We start from the raw sequence: 23,404 nt of genomic DNA, 5'->3' as shown, positions 1-23,404 counted from the left end.
GGATGGGAAAAAGGGAGTGAATTCCTCACAAAGATACAGTTTTGCGAACAATGAATATAGTCTTTCTCTGTGAACAAGACCATGCACAGTACCTATCACATGCGCACTCAGTACAAGGTCGAATTTTCGGCCTTCCCATTGAGTGCCCATACAGATCACACAAGTGGGGCCGGACAATGGAATTCAGCTAACAGGCGGACATGGTAAGCCATAGACTTTTGGCTGCTTAAAGCTTAATTTATAGCAGTGCCCTCCTTTCACGTTCCAACCAATGCTCCTAGCGTTGGCCACTTCCTGCTGCTGGCAATCCGGCCAGCATGAAGTCTGCCCCTGTCCCACCCCCCTCGCGGCTGTCCCCAGGAAAAATCCCTGCATGCTGCCCCTGTCCCGCCTCCACCGCGTGGCTGTAAACCGCTGGTTACAGTTATGTAAAGGAACAGGCAATCAGTCCCAATACTAACATTCCCCTAATTCAAAGCAGGTCACCATGAGTGATATCACTCTGATGAGGATTTCGGAGACAGAGAAAGAACGCATGCTGCGTGAATGCCAGCAAACACCAGGGCCGTATGCCGCCATGCTTTGCGAGGCAATGATCCCAGAATACTTGCTGCTAGCCTGGCGCGGAAAAGTTTCCTACCATGGAGGACGCAATAAGGCCGCTCTCCCCAGGAACCTGATGCAAAGGCTTTCACAATACCTCCAGGAGAGCTTCGTGGAGATGTCCCAGGAGGATTTCTGCTCTATCCCCAGACATATTGACAGAATTTTCCAGTAGCTGCACTGGCAAGGACTAAAAACTAAAGCGCCTAGGGCAAACTAATCATGAAAAACCCATTGTTAAGATACCATTCCTATTCTGTTCAAAATAAATGTTTAAAACACTTACCTACTGATCCTTCCTCTGATTCACGGTCCGGGTTACCGCCTTGGGAGGGTTGGTAGGGGATCTCCGTGAAGGTGATGAAGAGATCCTGGCTGTCGGGGAAATCAGCATTGAAAGTGCTGTCGACTGCCTCGTCCTCCTCATCTCCTTCCTCATCTTCCCCATCCACGAACATCTCCGAGGAAGCGGCCATTGACAATACCCCATCGTCAGAGTCCACGGACAGTGGTTGGGTAGTGGTGGCGGCCACACCTAGAATGGAATGCAGTGCCTCGTAGAAACGGCATGTCTGGGGCTGGGATCCGGAGCATCCGTTTGACACTTTGGTCTTCTGGTACTCTTGTCTCAGCTCCTTGATTTTCATGCGGCACTGCATTGCATCCCAGCTGTATCCTCTCTCCATCTTGGCTTTTGAGATCTTCTCGTAGATCTTCGCATTCCGTTTTTTCGATCGCAGCTCCGAAAGCACGGACTCATTGCCCCACACAGCGATCAGATCCAAGACTTCCCGATCGGTCCATGCTGGGGCCCTCTTTCTATTCTGTGATTGCATGGTCACCTCTGCTGGAGAGCTCTGCATGTGCTGCTGAGCTCGCCATGATGTCCAAACAGGAAATGAGATTCAAAATGCCAAACAGGAAAAGGAATTCAAATTTTCCTGGGGCTTTTCCTGTGTGGCTGGTGGCTGGTCAGAGCATCCTAGCTCGGACTGCTGTCCAGAGCGTCAACAGAGTGATGGCACTGTGGGATAGCTCCTGGAGCTATTAGCGTCGAATTCCATCCACACCTACCCTAATTCGACATGGCCATGTCGAATTTAGCGCTACTCCCCTCGTCAGGGAGGAGTACAGAAATCGATTTAAAGAGACCTCTATGTCGAAATAAATAGCTTCGTTGTGTGGACGGGTGCAGGGTTAATTCGAGTTAATGCTGCTAAATTCGACATAACCTCCTAGTGTAGACCAGGCCTTAGTGTCTGAACTGGAACTGAATGGGAGAGTTAAGAAATACTGATAAACCTGACCCGGAACTGAACCAAAGTTTTTAACAGATTGACTCCCTGTTTCCAGTCCTGAGATGCAAATGAAGTTTAATGAGGTCAAAGCTTTCACAGAGGGATCTCTTTGTTATGTGCAGTAGTAAGACAAAAATTGTAGGCCTGGTGTACACTACAGAGTTAGGTCAATGTAAGCCGTGAGAGGTGTAGCATTTAAGTTGATGTCGTTAGGTTGACGCAGTGTCACTGTAGACACTTCATTGCTTACAGAAACTGTTGCTGCCTTTCAGAAACCATCCCACCGTGCCTCACACAGGCAGTTAAATCGGTGCAAGAGCTCCTGGTGAGGGTGTGCACTGCTGACACAAGGAGCGTAGCATAAACATGTAAAATTGCAGTGGCTGTACATCAACATAACTTAGGTCGACTTAATTTTGTAGTGGAGACTTGCCCTTATTGTCTTCTGTGGGAGCAGAATCAAGCCCAATAATATTAGCCCTTTCAATTTTCAAAGCAGTTTACAAGTATTAATTGCACTAGATATTTTAAAAATTTGTTTTATCTTGAAAACTCTTAGTCCTCTGCACAATGTGGGACAGGAGAGATTTCATGTTTCAGCTGCTGTGTGAGGGAAACTTTTATTCCACCAAGATAGTTGCTTTTAGGAGGGATGTTTGGCATTCTCTCCTCGTGCTAATAGTCCATTTCCTAGTTCAAAAACACTGCCCACTGTCCAACATTCAAGAGACACTTGTGTCATGGATCAGTCCCACATAATCTTCTCCTTAAACAGGGGTAAAAGATCTTCATGACTACTAACAAATTCATTCAAGTGGAACTTTGACTTTGGTATCTTGTAACTATAGACACAGAAAATTTCTAGGAGTCCGGTGGCACCTTAAAGACTAGCAGATATAAAAAAAAACACTTCTTCAGATGCATGGAGTGAAAAATATAGATACAGGCATAAATATATATTGGTACATGAAGAGAAGGGAGTTACCTTACAAGAGAAGAACCAATGTTGAAGGTCAATTCAGTTAGGGTGGGTGTGGTCCACTCCCAATAATTGATGAAGAGGTGTCAATACCAAGAGAATTTCTGAAGATCTTTCTCTGGGATTTATTCCCCTTTCCAAATGACAGAAAGAGATTTTCTTGAAGAATGAAGTCTATTCGGTACAGACAGTTCCTAATGAACCGCAGCATTATATTGACAGATATACACATGGCTGCAACCGAAACTTGAATGAGAAGAAATATATCTCTGTTGTAGTTGAATCTCACCACAGGTGCCACTTTTTTTAAACTCAGTGTTTTGCCATTTCCAAAATGCCTGGATCCCTTTGTATATAAGAAGTTGCCCCACATACAGTGCTCTCAGAATAACTGGCCACAGGGAACTGTTTTATATCTCATAATTAGCTGACCTAACCAGCAAATAGTTTGGTAATAAGCAACCAAATTAACTACATCACCTGAAAAGAGGATGGGGAGCCAGGAACTACCAAGTCCTAATCCTGATTCCGACACTGTGATCTTGGTCTGTTAACCTCTTTACCTCAGTTTTTCCATCTGTATAGTGGTGATAAAAATATTTCCTGACTATCTAACCCGCACACACCACTGTGGTAGTTGAGCATTTAGTAAATAATTAGTTAAAGTCAGGGGGGAAATTATATCAAAAGTCCTACTTATTAACTTCAAATATTGACTTTAAATATCTATTGTGCTGAATATTACAGTGACGTAAGCTTTCCTCGGCCCTATTATGTAAGCCACATATTTAATGGATTGTCGTTCAGGCTTGTCTACTTGATATATGCTTCCATATGAAAAATTCCCTGCATAACTGAGGGGACAATTCAGAGATGATGGACAAGGCCAGTTCAAATGCCCTGTTCTGGCAATGTCTGCATCCTGACATTTTCAGTATTTAAAACCTAACACTAAAGCTAAACATTCAACATTGGCCTATCTATGCTCCCACTTTCATCTTCAAATTGCACATATCTACAATTGCACAATGGACTTGGCCCGGCATGCTCACGCTCTACCCATCTGCTTCTTGAGGGCTGAGAACTAGGCAGCTCTAACACAACCAGATAATGCAAATGAGACAATCGAGACAAAGTGAAGTTAAGAGACTTGTCCAAGGTTGCAAAGGGAGTCAGTGTCAGAACTGGGAATAAAATTTGGGCGTTCCTGACCCCAGTGGAGATAAGTTCAACTTGCAGATTTCTTGATCCTCCAGTTCCCAAAGTGGACTAGTACGCGTTGTATAGGGAACTTAACAAAGTAAAGACTCCCAGGTACGAGATTATTTTCTAGCTCTGCTGAAGCACATGATGTCTCTACTGCTCCTTGTTGGTTCAAGTCCTTAGATGACACCTCTACCAATAAAGAGTCTGGTGGCACCTTAAAGACTAACAGATTTATTTGGGCATAAGCTTTCGTGAGTAAAAACCTCACTTCTTCGGATGCAACCGAAGAAGTGAGGTTTTTACTCACGAAAGCTTATGCCCAAATAAATCTGTTAGTCTTTAAGGTGCCACCAGACTCTTTGTTGTTTCTGTAGATACAGACTAACACGGCTACCCCCTGATACTACCAATAAACTGGATCAAATACATTGAATGGTTCATTTGTCCTTTGAATAAACAACACGAATTTCTCAAATCCAACTTTCGGGACTTGACATTGTCCCATGCCAGAGCTTGTTTATACGTACTGTAACTAGCACATTCAGTATCCAATCCTGTATAAGCAGGTGGTAATGCATGTAGCCTCTGAGTTCAATCTGGTGACAACCATTGGAGCCTTTGGATAGCAAAAGAGAGAAAGCATCAGCTCTGTTTCATCCTGTTTATTGCTGCTTTGATGAAGGAAAACAATGTATTTACATGGCAAACACTAGAACAAACGCTCAGTAAATGGATGACTGGTTTCAGTGGACCTGCCTTGTTAGCTGAATAGGGAAAGAATGGGCTTCTTCAATAAAAGAATTGCAAGAAGGTGATTGTGCTATTCACTGGTGACCACTCCCTCTAAATAAATCTCCGCACATTGCATATCCAGTTGTCATAGACTTCTTTCCCGGACACCTCCCCACCACACCCCTGATGGAGGATGGCTTTTATCTTGTAGGCTGAAATTGTTATGGACTCTCCAGTTTACAACACCAGAGAGTGTGCTCACTGGATTATCTTAAATTTAAAACACAGGAATGCCCTCGGTGCTGAGGTATGATTCAGACACCCACCTCTTTGTTCCACCTAATGAGGACTAACAGATGCACCTTTAATGTGACTTCAAAAGGCCAAGAGTGAACTCTCTTAAATTGTGCAGTCAGAGAGGATTATCAGTATAGGATTTATTTACAAGGCCAAATCACAATGGAAGAAATAGCAGAAGAATGTTAAGTGAAAGGAAACACTGGGGGGGTTGCCTGACCCCTACACAGTTTTTACATTGGAATAAATAATCCCAATTACACGTATATAATGATGAGTTCTAGATTAGATGTTACCACTCAAGAAAGAGACCTTGGAATCATCATGGAGAGTTCTCTGGAAACTTCAGCTCAATGTGTAGTGGCGGGCAAAAAAATTAGCAGAATGCTAGGAAGACTTAGGAAAGAGATAGATAGTAAGACAGAAAATATCATAATCCCTCTTTACAAATCCATGGTGGGCCCTTGCCGTTGAGTGCTGTGTCCAGTCCTGGTTGCTCCATCTTAAAAAGGATATAGTGGAACTGGGAAGGTTCAGAGAAGGGCAACAAAGATGATCAGGAGTGTGAAACAGCTTCCATAGGAGGAGAAACTAAAAAGATTAGGGCTGTTCGGTTTAGAAAAGAGGCATTAAGGGGGGGTACAATAGAGTAGTGGTTCTCAAACTAGGGCCTGCAGTTTGATCGGCCAAATCCGCGGACGCGGCAGATAAACAAACTGGCCTGCCCGCCAGGGCTTTCCCTGAACAAGCGGTGGCCCTAGTTTGAGAACTGCAATAGAGGTCTGTAAAATCATGAATGGTGTGGAAAATGTGAATAGAGAAGTGTTATTTACCTTTTCCCAAAAGACAAAAACCAGGGTCATCCAATGAAATGAATAGGCAGCAGGTTTAATACAAACAAGAGCAAGTATTTTTTACACAATGCACAATTATCCTGTGGAACTCACTGTCAGGGGATGTTATGATGGCCAAATGTATAAGTGGGTTCAAAAAAGAACTAGATAAGTTCTGGAAGATAGGTCCATCTGTGGGTATTAGCCAAGATGATCCGGGATGTAACCCCATGCTCGGGTTGACCTTAACTGTTTGACTGCCAGTAGCCAAGAAGGGATGACAGAGCAATCGCTCCAAAAATTGCCCTGTTCTGTACATGCCCTCTGAAGCTCTGGTGCTGGCCACTATTGGAGACAGGATACTGGGCTAAATGGACCATTGATCTGACTTAGTAAGGCTGTTCTTATTGCACAGGGACATAATCAGGCCTTTATCATTGGAGATTGTATATTTAATTGAAGGTTTAAGCAGACCAGACAGTGAAGATCTGAAAGACCATAACAGAAAAATAAAGAAGATGAAATAAAGAAATGCTGATCACTGTCAGGAACTCAGCTGCTTCTGGGCTCAGTTGACTAGCAACCCAGTGAGGTTGGCTGGGCCCAATAAACCTGCACTAACGGACTGTGCTCCCTGATTGATCAGAAGAGCCAAGAGATCATCATTTAAGCCCTGTAGCAACAGCTGCACAGTGGCTGCTCAATGCATTCCATGCCCGCAGCTGAGCCAGACCCGCTTCCTGTCCACCCTTGCTCCAGCCCTTGCCTGCTCCGCTCCAGCCCTAATCCCTGCCTGCCTCTGAATTCCTGATTCCTAACTCCTGGCTCTGTCTCCTGACCACGCCTCCAGCTCCGCCCTTTGTTTCTGTTCTGGCTCCTGACTCATGGCTTCAACCATTGGCTTGCCTCCTGACTACACCTCGAGTTCCATTCTCTGGTTCTGCTTGGACCATTAGTCCAGAGTCCTGCTCCGACCACTAGGTGTGTGACAATCACAAAGTCCAATTGAAGCCAATGGAGAGACTCCCATTGACTATATATAATGCACACAAAACCACTTAAATGTGTCTACTTCTGGAATGACCATACAGCACTGCAGTGGAGAGAGTGGGAAATTTTGGCTAAGCGAACAAGGAAAATCTCTCCTCTAATAGAGAATGCCTGTTGATATCCTTGCATGAAGAGCACACATAGAGTAACCTACATGGTATTCACTTTACCTGTGTTTGAAAGAGAAAGGACAGAATCATCTATGTTTCTGGGCTCTCCAGGAAGTAGGGCAGCATTAGGCAGCCAGGAGCAAGCCAAAAAATTCCCCTTCACTTCTCCCAAAATGGAAAAGTTGGTCCAATAAAACATTACTTCACCTACCTTGTCTCTTATGGGGTGATGTAAAGATTAGTTAAATAAGTTGTGTATAACACTTTGAATATTAAAGTATTTATTATCTGTAATAAATCTGTGTGTATGTTTCACCTATAGAATTAAATAAAAATAATAGAATTAAATCTAATTAAAGAAAAGTCTGTCAGATTCTGTGAGGTCCCTGGAATTTTAATGGACGTATCCCAGGCATCCCTGCAGAATCTCCACTAATGCAACTATTTCATCATGTGAAGAATTGTAGTTTTAAATGCTCTGCATGGAGATTACTCTCCAAACAAGATTAGAGGGAAATTAATAGGTAAATATAAAAAAAATCAGTGAATATTCAAAAGAATGAAGTAAAGAGCTGACAATCTCTACATAAATAAACTATGATCCAGAAAAGAATCAGGCTTTTCAAACCATCCTCTTCTGTTTAATCATTTATAGATAGTCGGACAATAAAGGCTTCCTCTCCTGGTTGGACTCTTCTAATTTGTGTCTTTGAAAGGCACCCTACTATTGTTTGTCTATCATGGCAGGTTACTAGGAAACCAGCAGACCAATCATTTGCTTTTCAGATTCACTTGTAAGCTGTGTCTGCATCAGTTTCAGATTCAGACCTGGTAAAACCTGCTCTGTAAGAGGGCAAATGATGTATGGAAAATCTGCGTCCTGTTTTCAGGTAAATCAGCATCACTGCACACAATATGCAAATACATAAAGTTCATCTGTGATGACCTTATCCAGCTTCCCAAATGACACATTTATGCACTGATATCTTTACACAGTGCGACAGTTCTTTACAAATCTATATTGGGAATATTAATAAAACCCCTGAAGCGCCCAACGCTGTTGCACAGCCCCAGGCGCTTGATTCACTCTTTCCCATGTAGTGACTTTTTATTCTATTTTTAGGCCTTCCCTAAAAGAGAGAGAGAGCGAGAGAGAGAAGTGGAGAGAATTAGAGGTTTCTTTAAAATGAGTTAGTCTTAGAAACTGATTCAGAAACAATGTTTCAAAAAGCTGATTCGTGGGGACATGTTTCAAAAACTTGCGTTCAAATTCTGCTCTCAAAAGACCACTAAAATAAACTCGGTATAATTCTGCTGACTTTATGAAGTTACTCTAGATGTACAGAAAGTAACTGAGAACAGTCCCTGGATCTTGGCCTCTAAAGTGTGCCCACTTATAACATATTCATGTATGTGACTGGATGTGCAAAACCCATAGTTGTGCATACAAACTGTGTGAGTATGCATTTTAATAGGAGTTTGCATATGAAGCTCCATTTTGCTCATGCAAATATGGGGTTTGCACATGCATTTATCCATGCACATGATGTGTGTGTCCATTTCTTCCCAGGCCGTATTACTAGCTCAGTCTTCATGGACAATGTAATCCTTAGCTTCTCCGCTGAGACTGATAGCAAGGGTGCCAAATGTGGTGCTGGTCCAGTGTGAACTAAACAGGGACCACCCAACTCCTTTCAAATAGGCCACCAAACAGCCATAAGATGGTAACAGCTTTTAGCCACTAGTGACCTTAGCTGAATTTTAACTGGTCCTCTGAGACTTATAATTTATATTAATTAGGATTACTAGCCTTTGGCTTGGACCTGTCCTTAATGATTGTCTCCAGGACCTATCCATATGCTGTCTTCATTATTTCTTTCTAATTTTACTATAATTAGCAAAACACAAAAGTGAATGACAATAACTGCTTGAACTAAAAGAAAGACGCAGAGTAACCAGAAACAGCTTTAAAAAGTCACAGAGGGTCCTGTGGCACCTTTAAGACTAACAGAAGTATTGGGAGCATAAGCTTTCGTGGGTAAGAACCTCACTTCTTCAGATGCAAGTAGACTAACACGGCTACCCCTCTGATACAGAAACAGCTTTGTTTGTTGCAACTGGTAAGTAAAGCAAGTCACACTATGTTCTTGAAACACTTCTTGGGCCAAATACCACACTCAGCTCTGTGTGTGCGGCTCCCATCGAAGTCCACTGGAGTTTTATGTGTATATCTTGAGGCAAATCTTGGCACTAAAAGCAGAAGCCTGGCACAGAGTGCATGGCTCAAGTCAAACGGAGCGTGCACTCAGGAAAAGGTGCACAGGGCTGAAGAACACTTTATAAACCGTTACGCCCATATTCTACAGTAATCACTCAGAGCACATGAGTATCCCTGTTCTGAGATGGGGTATTTTATACCATCACGGTAGAATATTGTAATACAACGATACTCAGACTGAGGCTCGCGAGCTGCAGGTGGCTCTTTAATGCATCTCCTGCGGCTCGTTGCAGCACATGATATAAAAACACCGTGTGATTGAATTATTAACCAATTATTTACTCTGTTATTAACCAATTGTAGTTGATCAAATAATAATACTGGGTCAGTCATTTTGCTGTGAGAATAATATATAGAAACTAAATATTTCCCCTATCCTAGTGTTTAAATATGAATACATAGTACTATAGTAAATGAAACAATGAATTCCCACTACTGTGACTCTTTTGGGTCATGTTGGTTGCTAGTTTCGCTCCTGAACCATTGAGATCTGAGGATCACGTCTGTAGTATATAAGGGAGGGATGGAATCTGAACCCCAGCATGCAGCCAGTTGAGAATTGTCCTGCAGCCACTACCATAGGCACTGAACAAGATTAGAAGAGGTGGTCCATTACGTCCCATCCACTCCAGGATTTTGGGCCAGATGATCCACACTGTGTGTAGAAGATCAAGTGGCTCAATGCCCAATCTCTGCTCTGTTGAGCTCTGTTGAACTCCATTGCAGCATTGGGTTTTTTAAATGGCACTTTCTATTAATACCAGTAATAGCAAACAAACATGATCAAGATACCACCATGTGTAGGATGCCATTGCCGGAAATTGCAGTATTAAAGGTGGCATCGGAGTGCAGCATAGTTGTCTTAACATTGCACGCATAATATATCAGAACAGGTAATAAACCTACAAACACTGGACACTTGCAGAACTGAAGCAGAAGTAAAAAGATATGTTAATAATTTCCAATGCATATCTGATCAGTGTGAGTAATGAGTTGTCATATTTAAATGCCAGTTTCCCTCTGGCACTTCATTGTGGCTGGATCTGATATATTGGGCATGTCCCAGGTCTCTTAGAGGCAGCAATAAAGCTATTACAAATATGGGGTTGCTCAGATAGAGCTGTTTACCCATATGTGTCATGACCCATGAGTCTCAAAAATGGGTCTTCAGGAGCAGACATGGTCCAGCCCTCCATCTGGCAGCTGCTGATGCTTGCTTACCTGGGACCCATGAAGCTCAGCCCCGGTTTGAGGCTCCGCCCCCGCAGTCCTATTGGTGGAGTCCCGGAGAAGTTGGTTGGCCGGCTGGCCCTACTTAAGCCAGTAGCAGAAAGAGTAAGCTCTCTGAACAACGGGGCTTCACCCTGTTCTGGACTGTGTGCCTTGCTGCTTGATTTCCTGGTGTGATTCCTGGTATCTGAGCTGTGGTCCTGACCTCCAGTTTGTCCCCTGACTCTGACCTCCTGGCATAGGCGCTGACTCCGTGGGTGCTCCAGGGTGCTTAGCACCCACCAGCAGCCAGCTCCCCCCAGCCCCCAGTGCCTCCCACCCACTGGCGGCCCCACTGATCAATTCCTCCCCCTCCCTCCCAGCGCCTCCCGCTCGCTGTGATCAGCTGTTCCATGGCATGCAGGAGGCATGAGGGGGGAGGAGCGGGGATGGGGTGTGCTCAGGGGAAGGGGCAGAACTGGGTGGGAAGAGGCAGGGCAGGGGCGGACCGGGGCGGGAAGAGGAGGGGTAAAGGTAGGATGAGGCAGGATGGGGGTTGGGCCTTTGGGGGAAAGGGTAGAGTGGGGGCAGGGCCTGGGGCTGACCCGGAGTTGAGCACCCCTGGAGAAAGGAGGAAGCCTGCACCTATGCCTCCTGGCATCCTGACTCACTTGACTCCAGTCTTGTGACCGCAGACACTGGCTCTGACTACTAGGTCTGGCTGCCCACGACCTGACTGTGACAATATGGGTTTATTTGGAAAAAAAATCCAGTTATGCTTTATTTACAATCTGAGTAATGTGAGAGTCAGTGTGTTTTGTATCTTATTTGCACAGATATTTGTACGAACCACCGTAAACCTTGTCTGTACTAGTGAAATTCGGCAAAAAAAAGTCCCAGTATTGCTAACGCTGGTTCAACCCCACTAGTGTCCTCACTGTTGGGAGGCCTAGTGTAGATGGGCCAGCATCATTTCAAGCACTGTGATCTAATCCTCCTCAGAGCAGCTGAAATTAGGGTTGCCACCTGTGCCAGGATCATCCCTTTTTTGAGGTAGCTGTCCTGGGAAATCTGTAGGGTTGCTCGGTTCAGAGTGCCAGCTGTCAGTTGCGTGGGCTCAGGATTATCCCAGATGTTTTGATTTTTTTTTTTAATACCTCAGAGATGGCAACACAAGGTCAAATCAACACAGTGCATAAAATGCCACTGGCAGCCAGCAGCATATGTACTCCAGGCGAGGGGTTGTCTTCATTGATTAAAAAAGAGACGCGTTTTTACGGTAGGATAGCTATCGCATGTTAGCGATCTCTCTGAAATAAACAGAATGGAAACAGAGCATTGTTGTTTTCCTGCAAAGTAAACTAGGCAAGGTAAGCTATGGTTGGTGGGAGGGAGTAGGGTATATAAAGTGCTGACCTCCCCTAGTTACCTCTCAGTTAACACCACAAGTGCCTTTTCTCCATTGAGGCCATGTCTACATTACAAACTTATGTTGACGTAATTGTTTCCATGTGCATTGTGGGGGCAAACATCATTAGTTTCTCTTATTTTATAACAAGGAAACAAAACAGAAATTAAATAAACCTAACCTAGGAAGATAAAGTCCTCTGTCTTATTGCCTCTTAATATGTTATCACTGAAACTATCAGAGGAAATCTCTTTTCCTCCCTTCCCCACCAGAGCGACCACAGGGTGACCCAGATAGATCTAAAAGTGACACAAATAATCAAGACGCATTTTAAGCAGAGGAGACATTAAAACTGAGTTGGAGAAATATATCCATCTAATGGGATACTTGGCCCTTCTAAGCTTATCTGCCACACCTGGTGTTGAAGAGTGAGGGTAGGATAACTCTTGATGTTCTAGATAATTTGTGGATAGTCCTGAGGTGGTGATATAAAAGGAACAGATATTTTGTGCTTTGCAACATTGGTAACTATTATAACCCTCTCTCTCTCTTTTTCTTTTAGCCACATAATAAATGAACTGATAGAAACAGAGCGGGTTTATGTAGAAGAACTTCAAAGTATAATAGAGGTAAGGTGAATGCTTCTGTGCAAACTTCCAGTATTTATCTTCTTCTGAGTTATTAATGAATGAGTAATAAGCTTACTCTTTGCAGTGATTTTTTTACCCTTGATAGGACCCTCTGTGTGAGGTGCTGGGCACTCACAATTCCCATTCCTTGTTTCGAAGGCACAGGTTTTCCATTATAAGGCACTTCAGCCAAGAAGCTGAAGAATTAAGGCTATTCTACGTATTTTACGTCAGGAGTTAAGTTAGGGGGGCAGTGATGGTGCTGGGGGAGCAGAATGTTTCTTATAAAAGGATCAGCAGTGAAATAGTTAACAATGTTAACCTGGAAACATCACGATCAGGCTTCAGAGTCTACATCCTGTTTTTTTTATAGAGTCCAGCACCAGAAAGAACCGTTGTGATTATCAGGTCTGACCTTCCATATAATTAGGGTTGGCAGAATTTCTAGGATAAATTCATAGGAATTATAGAATCATTCCCCTCTATTCGGCATTGGTGAGGCCTCATCTAGAGTACCGTGTCCAGTTTTGGGCCCCACACTACAAGAAGGATGTGGAAAAACTGGAAAGAGTCCAGCAGAGGGCAACAAAAATGATTAGGGGGCTGGAGCACATGACTTATGAGGAGAGGCTGAGAGAACTGGGATTATTTAGTCTGCAGAAGAGAAGAATGAGGGGGGATTTGATAGCTGCTTTCAACTACCCGAAAGGGGGTTCCAAAGAAGATGGATCTAGACTGTTCTCGTTGGTAGCAGATAATGGAACAAGGAGTAATGTTCTCAAGTTGCAGTGGGGGAGGTTTAGGTTGGATATTAGGAAAAACTTTTTCACTAGGAGGGTGGTGAAGAACTGGAATGGGTTACTAGGAAGGTGGTGGAATCTCCTTCCTTAGAGGTTTTTAAGGCCCGGCTTGACAAAGCCCTGGCTGGGATGATTTAGTTGGGGATTGGTCCTGCTTTGAGCAGGGGGTTGGACTAGATGACCGCCTGAGGTCCCTTCCAACCCTGATATTCTATGATTCTATTAATTTGATTTCTTTTTTAAAATAATTTTGTTGGATAATATTGGTATTTATTTTAAAGCATTTTTTTAGACTTTTATCTATTTAAATGTTCATAGTTGCACGAAATTATGGGTGGCTCAGGCAGTTATTTATGACAGTAGTCACTGAGATTCAAAAAGTTAGAGTCTTATAAACCATTGAAACACAAATTGTCAATGTCACATGTCAAAATATACCAAGTACGCTCCTTAAATCAACAAATGGTACTTTTTTGTTTATTTTTATTTACTATTAATTTGCTAGTACGCTTGTACTAAGCCCAATTCAAAAGTCTAAATCACTGGATTTTGACTCTAATAAATTCTCAAGCAGCATTTTTCTGACTTTGCATATTTGTAAATTTCGATTATTATTGAGGGAAATATTTTTTGTCATTATGTGTACAGTGAAATCGATGTTTACTGACATTTACTGATAACAATTGAATCCTTACAAGCCTATGTTTAACTCAGGCCATAGAACTTCCCCAGAATAATTCCTTGAGAACTAGAGCATCTCTCTGACAAAACCATCTTGGTTGAGATGACTGGGGGTGATTCACACCTGTCTTAGGACCAAATGCTAAACTTCATTGCGCCAAAGTTAAGCAAATGAGCTTTGCGCAGAGGGGAATGGCTGAGGGGAAAAAAATCCTTCCCCCAATCCAGTGTGTTGGCATAGAGCAGCTGTATAGCCATTCTTCTGGTGCTAATACAAGACATGGACCCTAGCTATTATTAAAGCCCCTGTGTGCTCCCTCTGTGTGGGGCTTGGGTCTGTGGTCCACGTACAGTGGCAGATCTACGTACTGGCTACTTCTCAGCAGGGCAGCTGGAACTCATGTCTTCCTTAGGTCTGTAACAGCCTGAATTTGGTGGCCTTCAGAGCACACTGAAAGGCCCACCTGTTCTCCAGGGTCTGTGAGAAGATAGGTGTTGGGTAGGGCTGGTGGTGGTGGTTGTGTGGGACTTTGGGAACCGTGTGTGTGGGATTGACTAACTTCTTTCATACCTATGTTGTCCCTTCGTTATTTGATTTGAGCTGGGGAAATTGACGGGTCTGTTTATTGGTTTATTAGTGTATTTTTAAAGGCCCGTTAAGTGCTCCCAGAGTCCTCTTCTCGTATAGTTTGTAAAAATCCAAATAAACATAACCTCTTTCTGTGTGGAGAGCCTTGTGCTGCAGAACTACAAGGACCCTGTTATGCTTAAGGCCTTCCCTTCCCACAGGGCAGGGTAAACTTTTGACTTTTAGGTTTTATCTATGCTTCGAGGTAATTTCCAGCTCAAGGAGACATATCTTTGCTAGCTTTGATCAAACTAGCATGCTAAAAATAGAAGTGTAGCCATGGCAATCACAGCAGCAGGAGGGACTAGCTCACCAGGTACGTACCTGGCATCTTGGATGGAATCACATTTGGGTGGCTAGCCCCTCCTGCTGCTCCCACCGCTGCAGCTACACTTCTGTTTTTAGTGTACTAACTTGATCAGAGCTAGCCTGGGTATGTTTCCGCAAAGAGGAAATTCCACCTCCAGCTCGAAGCACAGTTGTACCCTCAGAACTGTTGTTTCATTCTGTCTGTAGACTCAGCACCACCTCTGTTCAGGGTTGGAACAGTATCATCACAACTCTGAGGGCTAGGTACTCAATGGAAACTTAAAATCAACAGGAACTGATGGGCCACCAGAGAAGTGCTGGTATGGAAAGCCACCATGAACCAGCTCAATTTGACCCCTGTCGTATTTAGAGAACAAAGAGCAAATAGGATTTGGGTCAGATTGTGCAATTATGAGTGGTGCATAGCGACAGTATCACCATATTAAATATCTCAAGCAGAGTATTTATTTTTCCTGGTGAAAATTGGCCTATTGTTTTTTCACTCTACACAGGGCTATGCTTCAGAAATGGACAATCCTGACTTAATTCATCTGATCCCATTGGCTCTTCAGAACAAAAAGGAAGTTCTTTTTGGCAACCTCCCGGAAATCTATGAATTCCACAACAGGTACATACTTACTGCCTAGTAATTTACACTTTAATGAATAAGCAATTACAATGCTTTCTCTGTCCCACAAATAAGCAGCCAAGAAATGTAGTCCTCACCTTACCTGTGTGTGCACCTCCCACTATAGAATCATGAACAATGTAAAAGACCCATGAGGTCATCTAATTCATCTCCTTGTCAGTGTGGGCTTGTATCCTGTTGTGCATGTACTATGGTTTGTCGTAACTTCAGTGGTTTTAAATGTCCCTTGTGAGAAGTCCTTTACCCCTTTCCTTGGAACATAATAGATGTTGTGGACCCAAATCCTGCAGCCTTTTATTAGACAAGACTCTCATTTTCCTCTGCTGTCAGGAAATTTTCCCTAATATTCAGCTTAATTTTTCCTGTCTTTATGTCTTCCCATTACTGGTAGCTATAATCCGATTGGTTGCACTCCTTGCTAGGTGTTTACATCTGTCAAATGTTCATCTACGATGCCCCCTCCAAAATCCTTGTTTACACTGGGAAGTATACCTGTTGCTGACATCTGTTGTCAGCAATCAGTGCAGCTGAATTCGTGCTGAAAACCCTAATTTAATAGACAAGATTAAAGTATGTTCGATGCTCTTCCTGGAGATTGAGGAAACGTATTAAAAATTTCCTACTGTTGCTAATCCCAGTGCAGCAGAACTGACATTAGCAACAGCAGGGATTTCAAAATTCCTTTGTGTAGAGGAGGCATGCGTAAGGTGTAACAACTGGCTGAACAAAACAAGAAAAGTCCCTCCCCTTTTCCAAGGTATAATAATTATCCCAATAAATGTCCTTCTGTTTTCCAGCTTTATCCATCATTTTTTAAAATGAAAGTTCTTCCCTTTCTGGGGTTCAAGCAGGAAAGAGACATTCAGCCTTCCCCTAAGCCTTGTCTCTCCCCACACTTAAAGGCCTGATTTACAGTCTATCAAAGTCAGTTAAAAGATTCCCACGGACTTCAATGGGCTTTGGATCTGGCCCTAAACTCCCACCCCTTGCTCTCATATACAGCATTTTGGCCCTGATGGATTACTGAGTCCAACTGCATGTGCTCTGCACCCTTTTGCCCTCTCCCTGTCTGCTCCTACATCACTTCAGAACCAACTGAGAAGCAGAAGGTTGGGCCACCCAACTGGAAATGGACCCCCAATGGCTATGGGACCCAGACAGATCATAACCCCATTACTAACATGGACCAACAACTGTCTGATTCAGACACCAAACTCTGAAGAGGGCCCCATTTCTCCAAAGGGCTCCACCCCCAATAATGTATATCTCCAGTAGTTGGATCAGGGACCTCATGGTTTTTCAGCAATCTCCCTTGCGAGGCACCTATTTCTAGGTTTAGATGGGGCCTCCTGTGACAGACCCCCGGGTACAACCTGGACCTGTGGAATGGCTGAGCCCCCTTAACTCTCCAGCCTGGGCTGTCTCTTGCAACGCTATGCTAGGGACAAGCAGCAAATCCCTCCAGGGGCTGTGATCACTCAGCCAACAACACACAGCTAAATTGCGTGCATGCTCTCTAAGCCATTCAGGAACTATACACAGGGAGACACCAACAAATCCCCCCAGCCTTACACACCAGAAATGTACCGTCTTTCACTGCTCAAGACCTTCTCTTGAACCATGCAAGCTCATTAATTAGTTCGCCACTTCCGCAAAGGAGAGTGGACACGCACCAGCCTTTGTAATCTGAGCAGATTCCCCAAGCACTTTAGACCTACTCACTGGTAAAGTTGAAACATTAAAATTAGTTTATTAACTACAGAAAGGTAGATTTTTACGTGCTTATAAGTGTGAGGCGTAGAGGACAGAATTGGTTACATAAGAAATAGAAGGTAAAATCACAGTCTAAATCCTAAACTTTATCAGACTAAGCAAGATTGGGAATCAAGCAGTTTTTTTCACCCCACTAGGTGTTGTAAGCAGTTCATAGTTCTTAATACACAGGCTGAATTCCCTGCTCAGCCTGGGACCAATCTCCCCAGTTCAAAGTCTTTTCTTCCAAACGTTCTTGTTGCCTTCAGAATAGGTGGGCAAGGAGAGAGGTAGGCTCATAATGCCACTGTCTCTTATTTTATACTCAGTTCATGTGCCGAGAAAAATACTGGCTTAAACATGGAGTCAAGCATCACATGTCCTGATACCTACGGAGTTAAGCAATCCCCATTGTGTAGCGCTTGAGCAACTGTTTCTTATTGAATTGTAAATCTCTTGTTTACAATTCCGCTGCTGGGTCAATGGCTGGCGATGGTCGCTTAACACCCATCTGAGTGTGAGCCACCTCCCTTGTTGCCATTGGAGAGCTTGCTGTGGATGTCTCCCTGACACACAACATATTCCAATAACAACCATATAGCAAAATCTTATAACTTTATGTACAATGGTGATACACTTATGTTGACAGAACAATGAGTTTCAGCAAATCATGACTTTACCTCACAAGGGCATACTTTGTACAAACCATATAATCATATCACAGTGGTGAATATGGGGGTTCCAGAGTGTCATATCCCCCACACCGTGTAAATGTATTGATCTCTTAGAAATGCCTTTCCTCTCTCCCTCTCAGAATTTTCCTTAAGGAGCTGGAAAATTGCATTGAGAACCCTGAGCTTCTTGGCCGGTGCTTTTTAAAAAGAGTAAGTAAACCGTGGGTTTGTATAAAACCGAGAGTCTGGTCCTACAGCAGTTGCTTACACAAGTGGCTTGGCCCACACTCACCTGAATCATCCCATTTGCATCCATGGGACTGCTTGTGTGAACGAGGCACGCTCACATGAGTAAATGCTGCTGGATTGGGTCTAGAAAAGATTGATGCTGTTAATAAATGTAGATTTTTGAATTGGAGCTTTTTAGTTGCCTTAGTGACAGGAAGGGATCTTGACCCTGGCCCCAGGCAACTCCGTGGTCACAGTAGCCCTGTGCACCCCAAACACAGCCCCGCCACAGGTAAGAGAATGGCTCAGCAGCAGATCCTCTGGCTCCACCCAGGCCCTATCCCATCAAGCTCAAAGATGTTGAGCTCCACAGGGTACAGGAAGCTCAGCCTCCTAGGGCCACCCCTGGAATCCTGCCTCCTCCCTGAGGCAGTGGAACTGTATCTGGTCTGTGGCTTGCTCCCTTTAAAGTCAATGGCAGTTTTACCACTAATTTACATGAGATTGGGTTCTTACTTATTCACAGAATTCAGCAATCCTTAGGAATGTCGGACTGGAAGAGACCTCTTGGGTCACAGAGTCCAATCCCCTGTTATCAAAGGAGAACCCCATCCTATAATCCCATTCATAAATTGATTAAGCTACTTAGGCCTGGTCCCCACTAACCCCCCACTTCGGACTAAGGTACGCAAATTCAGCTACGTTAATAACGTAGCTGAATTCGAAGTACCTTAGTCCGAACTTACCGCGGGTCCAGACGCGGCAGGGAGGCTCCCCCGTCGATGCCGCGTACTCCTCTCGCCGAGCTGGAGTACCGGTGTCGACGGCGAGCACTTCCGGGATCGATCCGGGATCGATTTATCGCGTCTAGACCAGATGCGATAAATCGATCCCAGAACATCGAATGCCTGCCGCCGGACCCGGAGGTAAGTGTAGACGTACCCTTAGGTTATTTGCTCCCACTACTCCTATTGGGAAGCTATTCCAGAACCTCTCTCCTCTGAGGGTTAGAAACCTCCTTCTAATTTTATTCATGATGACTTTATCCCCATTTGTTCTTGTGTCAACACTGTCCTTCAGCTTAAATAGCTCTTCACCCTCCCTGCTGTTTAACCCACTGATGTATTTACAGAGAGCAATCATAGCCCCTCTCAGCCTTTGTTTTGCTAGGCTAACCAAGCCAACCTCTTTTAAGCGATGTCTACACTGCAATTAAAAACATGTGGCCAGGGCCGGCTCCAGGGTTTTTGCCGCCCCAAGCGGCGAAAAAAAAAAAAAAAAAAAGCCGCGATCACGATCTGTGGCGGCAATTCGGCGGGAGGTCCTTCGCTCCGAGCGGGAGTGAGGGACCGTCCGCTGAATTGCCGCCAAATAGCTGGACGTGCCGCCCCTCTCCAGAGAGGCCGCCCCAAGCACCTGTTTGGCAAGCTGGTGCCCGGAGCCGGCCCTGATGTGGCTGGCCCATGCCAGCTGACTCGGGCTCACAGGGATTGGGCTATGGAACTGTTTAATTGCAGTGTAGACATTACAGCTCAGGCTGCAGCCCGAGATCTGGGATCCTCCTACCATGCAGGGTCCTAGAGCCTGGCCTCCAGCCTGAGCTCAGAAGTCTACACTACAGTGAAACAGCCCCATAGCCCAAGCCCCATGAGCCGAGTCAGCTGGCACAGATTTTTAATTGCAGAGTAGACATATGCGTAGGCTCTCCATTGCCTTGATCATCCCACTAGCCCTTCTCTGCGTCTGTTCCAGTTTGAATTAATCTTTCTCGAACACGGGTGACCAGAACTGTACACAATATTCCAGCTGAATAAACAAGGAATCTACCCATCAGCATGGGTCTCCTGTACTTTTGTATTGTGGTGGTAACTGATTGTTTAAGCCTGTGGAGTGAGCCCCACTCACTGGAAAGTCCAAGTATCAGAGGGGTAGCCGTGTTAGTCTGAATCTGTAAAAAGCAACAGAGGGTCCTGTGGCACCTTTAAGACTAACAGAAGTATTGGGAGCATAAGCTTTCGTGGGTAAGAACCTCACTTCTTCAGATGCATCTGAAGTGAGATTCTTACCCACGAAAGCTTATGCTCCCAATACTTCTGTTAGTCTTAAAGGTGCCACAGGACCCTCTGTTGCTTTTTGGAAAGTCCAAGGCTATCAGGCAGTGCTGTTTCTCTGCACTGGGCAGCCCAGCATGCAGATAGCCACGTCTGCCTTTGCTTGATGTACACATTAAAGTGCAGAGCAAGTTAAGAGAATGGCTCCTTGTGGGTAACCACCTGTAATTCTGGCTCCCCTGCCAGCTTTCCCAAGTCCTGCCTCATTCAGCACAGCCTTATTGTTGTGACACGTCAGAACTGGTGGTGCTTGCAGTGCAGTTATTCCAAAAAGCTGCTTTGCCGGTTTCCTCCTGAATACTTTCTTGCTCTGACTAACTCACAAAACCAGGGTATTGTGTTCAGAATAGGAAGCTTGTGAAAGTAACTGGTATCTATTAACCACAAAAGATTGTAACACGCGCCGCAGTTCTGTGTCACAACGTTGTCAGTTGAGTTTTCCATTTCCTTGGTTATTGGGGTCTATCAGGCAAAACCGTGTGTGATGAATTATTGATGTTCCTAAAGCCATCTGGCTGTTAATTTTTCTTTAACAAGCCACTAACTGCTGTTTACTGAATATTTAAGGCTGACGTGCATGGCCCTACACAGTAATGAGGAATTATGTGTGTGGGAAAACAGCCTGTCTTCTACTCCAAGGAAATTAAAAAGTAGTTAATGTGATTAAGACACACTGGTCTTAAAACATGTTAGTTTATTAAAAATAGAGGGTTTGACTAAGAAAAAGAAGTTGAAAACCATGACAAGGTTTTGCCTTTCAAAGCAGTTCTCTTTTCTGGGACCAGTTTTCTACAGGCTATGTTGGGAAAATTAGCATCATGTGTGAGATGTTGCTTTTAGACTAGCTGGACTTTCAAGAGCTACAGGTTCAAATTCTAAGAGCTGATTTAGCCTTCTATCCTTCTGGGATAAAGGGCCCAATTGTGCAATCATTTATGCACGTGAGTAATGCTGATTCATTTAAAGTATTCCCATTAAAGACAATGGAATTACTCTCATGAGTAAGGGTTTGCAAAACTGTACCCAGATTTAGTTCCCTGCAGTTTACTCTGATTGGGTCTTTTGATTGGGATGTTAAAAGCCAAGCTCTTGTCTGCTCTAAGTAACCATTAAAGATCCCACACCACTTTTCATAAGAAATGAGATTTGTCCTACCATCTTTGGTCATAACCTTTCCTTCTCCCATTGTTCTAATATCATCCAGCTGTCTGACAATCTGTTGCATCCCACCCCAGGGATGGCTGCATTTCCATGGTACATGAAGGAATTCCTGTCTTAAGGACTATATAGATATTTGTGTGGGTGAAACATACATATCTTAATTTTCAAAGGTGCTGAGCACGCTCTGCTCCCAAAGACTTCAACTGGAATTGTGGGTACTCAACACTTCTAAAAAGCAGGCCCATAATTTATAAAGTTGTTTGGGAAGAGGGGAATAGTACTAATGGGACTATTATACTTCTATAATTAGACCCTAATTATAATCAAATGAAGTTAATTAGGCCCTTCACTATTGGATTCATGACAAATATTCAGATCCAAAGGGTTTTAGTAATAAAAATCAATAAAATATCTGTTTTTCTAAGCTACTTCTTATAGTCAGTGTTAATTGTAATGAATGAAAACAGCCACTAAAGCATAAAACAATCTATATTGTAAGGGGCAGATTGAGGTCCTTAACTGGGCAAGTATCAGAGGGGTAGCTGTGTCAGTCTGGATCTTAACTGGGCAAAACTCCTACTGAGGTCGATATCAGAGATGGGACTAATGCAAACCTCAGGTCCAAATAGGCCAGAACTTTGAGGTGTTCAAAAACCAACAAAGGATCCAAATTTTGCAAATGCCCCTTGTCTTTACAATGGGCCAGAGCAAAAGCTCTGGTCTGAAGATCCACAAACCGCAAAATCTGGATTTAAATTTTGCAGCTTGGGACCCTTCTCTGTGAGCAACAAGACTTTGGGCTTGATTCCCCTCTCACATACACCAGCATAAATCAGTGATGTTAATGGGGTTACCTGGGTGTAATTGGTGTAAAGTGAAAAGAAAATCAGACCCTTTGTCTCTTCTATCTGTCAGCTTCTATGAACCAATCAAATAAATCATTAAAACAATCTATTGAATAAGAGGTCAGATCAGACTTTTTCTTCACCTCATAATTAAAATCCCCCACTAAGAGCAAAATCCTCACCCTGGGATCTCCTTTCTGACACAAGCAATCTTGCATCTGAAGAAGTGAGGTTCTTACCCACGAAAGCTTATGCTCCCAATACTTCTGTTAGTCTTAAAGGTGCCACAGGACCCTCTGTTGCTTTTTACAGATTCAGACTAACACAGCTACCCCTCTGATACTTTCTGACACAATAATTCTTCTGATTCAAGGACTTTCCCTGGTGTTGGGCTGTTTATAGAAGGAGCCACAGCAGCGCCAAGAAAACTGGTCTGTGCCCGTCGAGAGAGGCGCAGACAGAAACATGGCTGTGTGTTTGTGTTCCCTGCGATTTGGCATCTTTCTGCCTCTTCTCACTGAGAAAAGGCTTCTGGCTTGCTCCTGTAGTTACAGCCGTGTTTGCTTTGGCACAGGGTAAAATTCAAAAGGGCTGCTATTGAAGGAGAAGCTCCTTCTGAGTGGAAACAAACCTTGTTCTTAGCCATATGTGAAACAATACATAGGTCGGATTCTGCGCCTACTGAAATCAATGGGAAAACTCACAATGCCTTCAAAGGGAGCAGGACTGGGGCCCAAATTATGAGCAGCTAGCGTATGTAATAGAACTGAGGTTTCAATCAAGTAAAGAGTTCATTAGATTTGTTCAAGGTACCAGCTGAAATCATACTTATATGACACTGTCTGGCATTTTACAGACAAATAAAACACAATAGGTGCTGATCATAAAATGTTGATTGCAGATTATTTAGATTGTTCATAGTCCATTCCTAGCA

General features: G+C 43.8%; 1 protein-coding gene across 4 annotated transcripts in view; it reads left to right on the top strand.

Annotated features, from left to right (window-relative positions):
• The window catches only part of MCF2L2 (MCF.2 cell line derived transforming sequence-like 2), a 319,504-nt gene that overhangs the window by 232,193 nt on the left and 63,907 nt on the right, over positions 1–23,404 (top strand). For all 4 annotated transcript variants that reach the window (XM_054039914.1, XM_054039913.1, XM_054039916.1 and 1 more), the window contains exons 16-18: positions 12,566–12,632; positions 15,563–15,678; positions 18,266–18,335. In XM_054039914.1, coding sequence (XP_053895889.1) covers positions 12,566–12,632; positions 15,563–15,678; positions 18,266–18,335 — 253 coding nt within the window. The remainder of the gene's footprint in view (positions 1–12,565; positions 12,633–15,562; positions 15,679–18,265; positions 18,336–23,404) is intronic.

This window comes from Malaclemys terrapin, chromosome 9 (assembly GCF_027887155.1).
Source record: "Malaclemys terrapin pileata isolate rMalTer1 chromosome 9, rMalTer1.hap1, whole genome shotgun sequence".
Lineage (NCBI taxonomy): Eukaryota > Metazoa > Chordata > Testudines > Emydidae > Malaclemys > Malaclemys terrapin.
The sequence above is the reverse complement of the archived record's forward strand: the minus strand, read 5'-3'. Positions and strand labels throughout refer to the sequence as shown.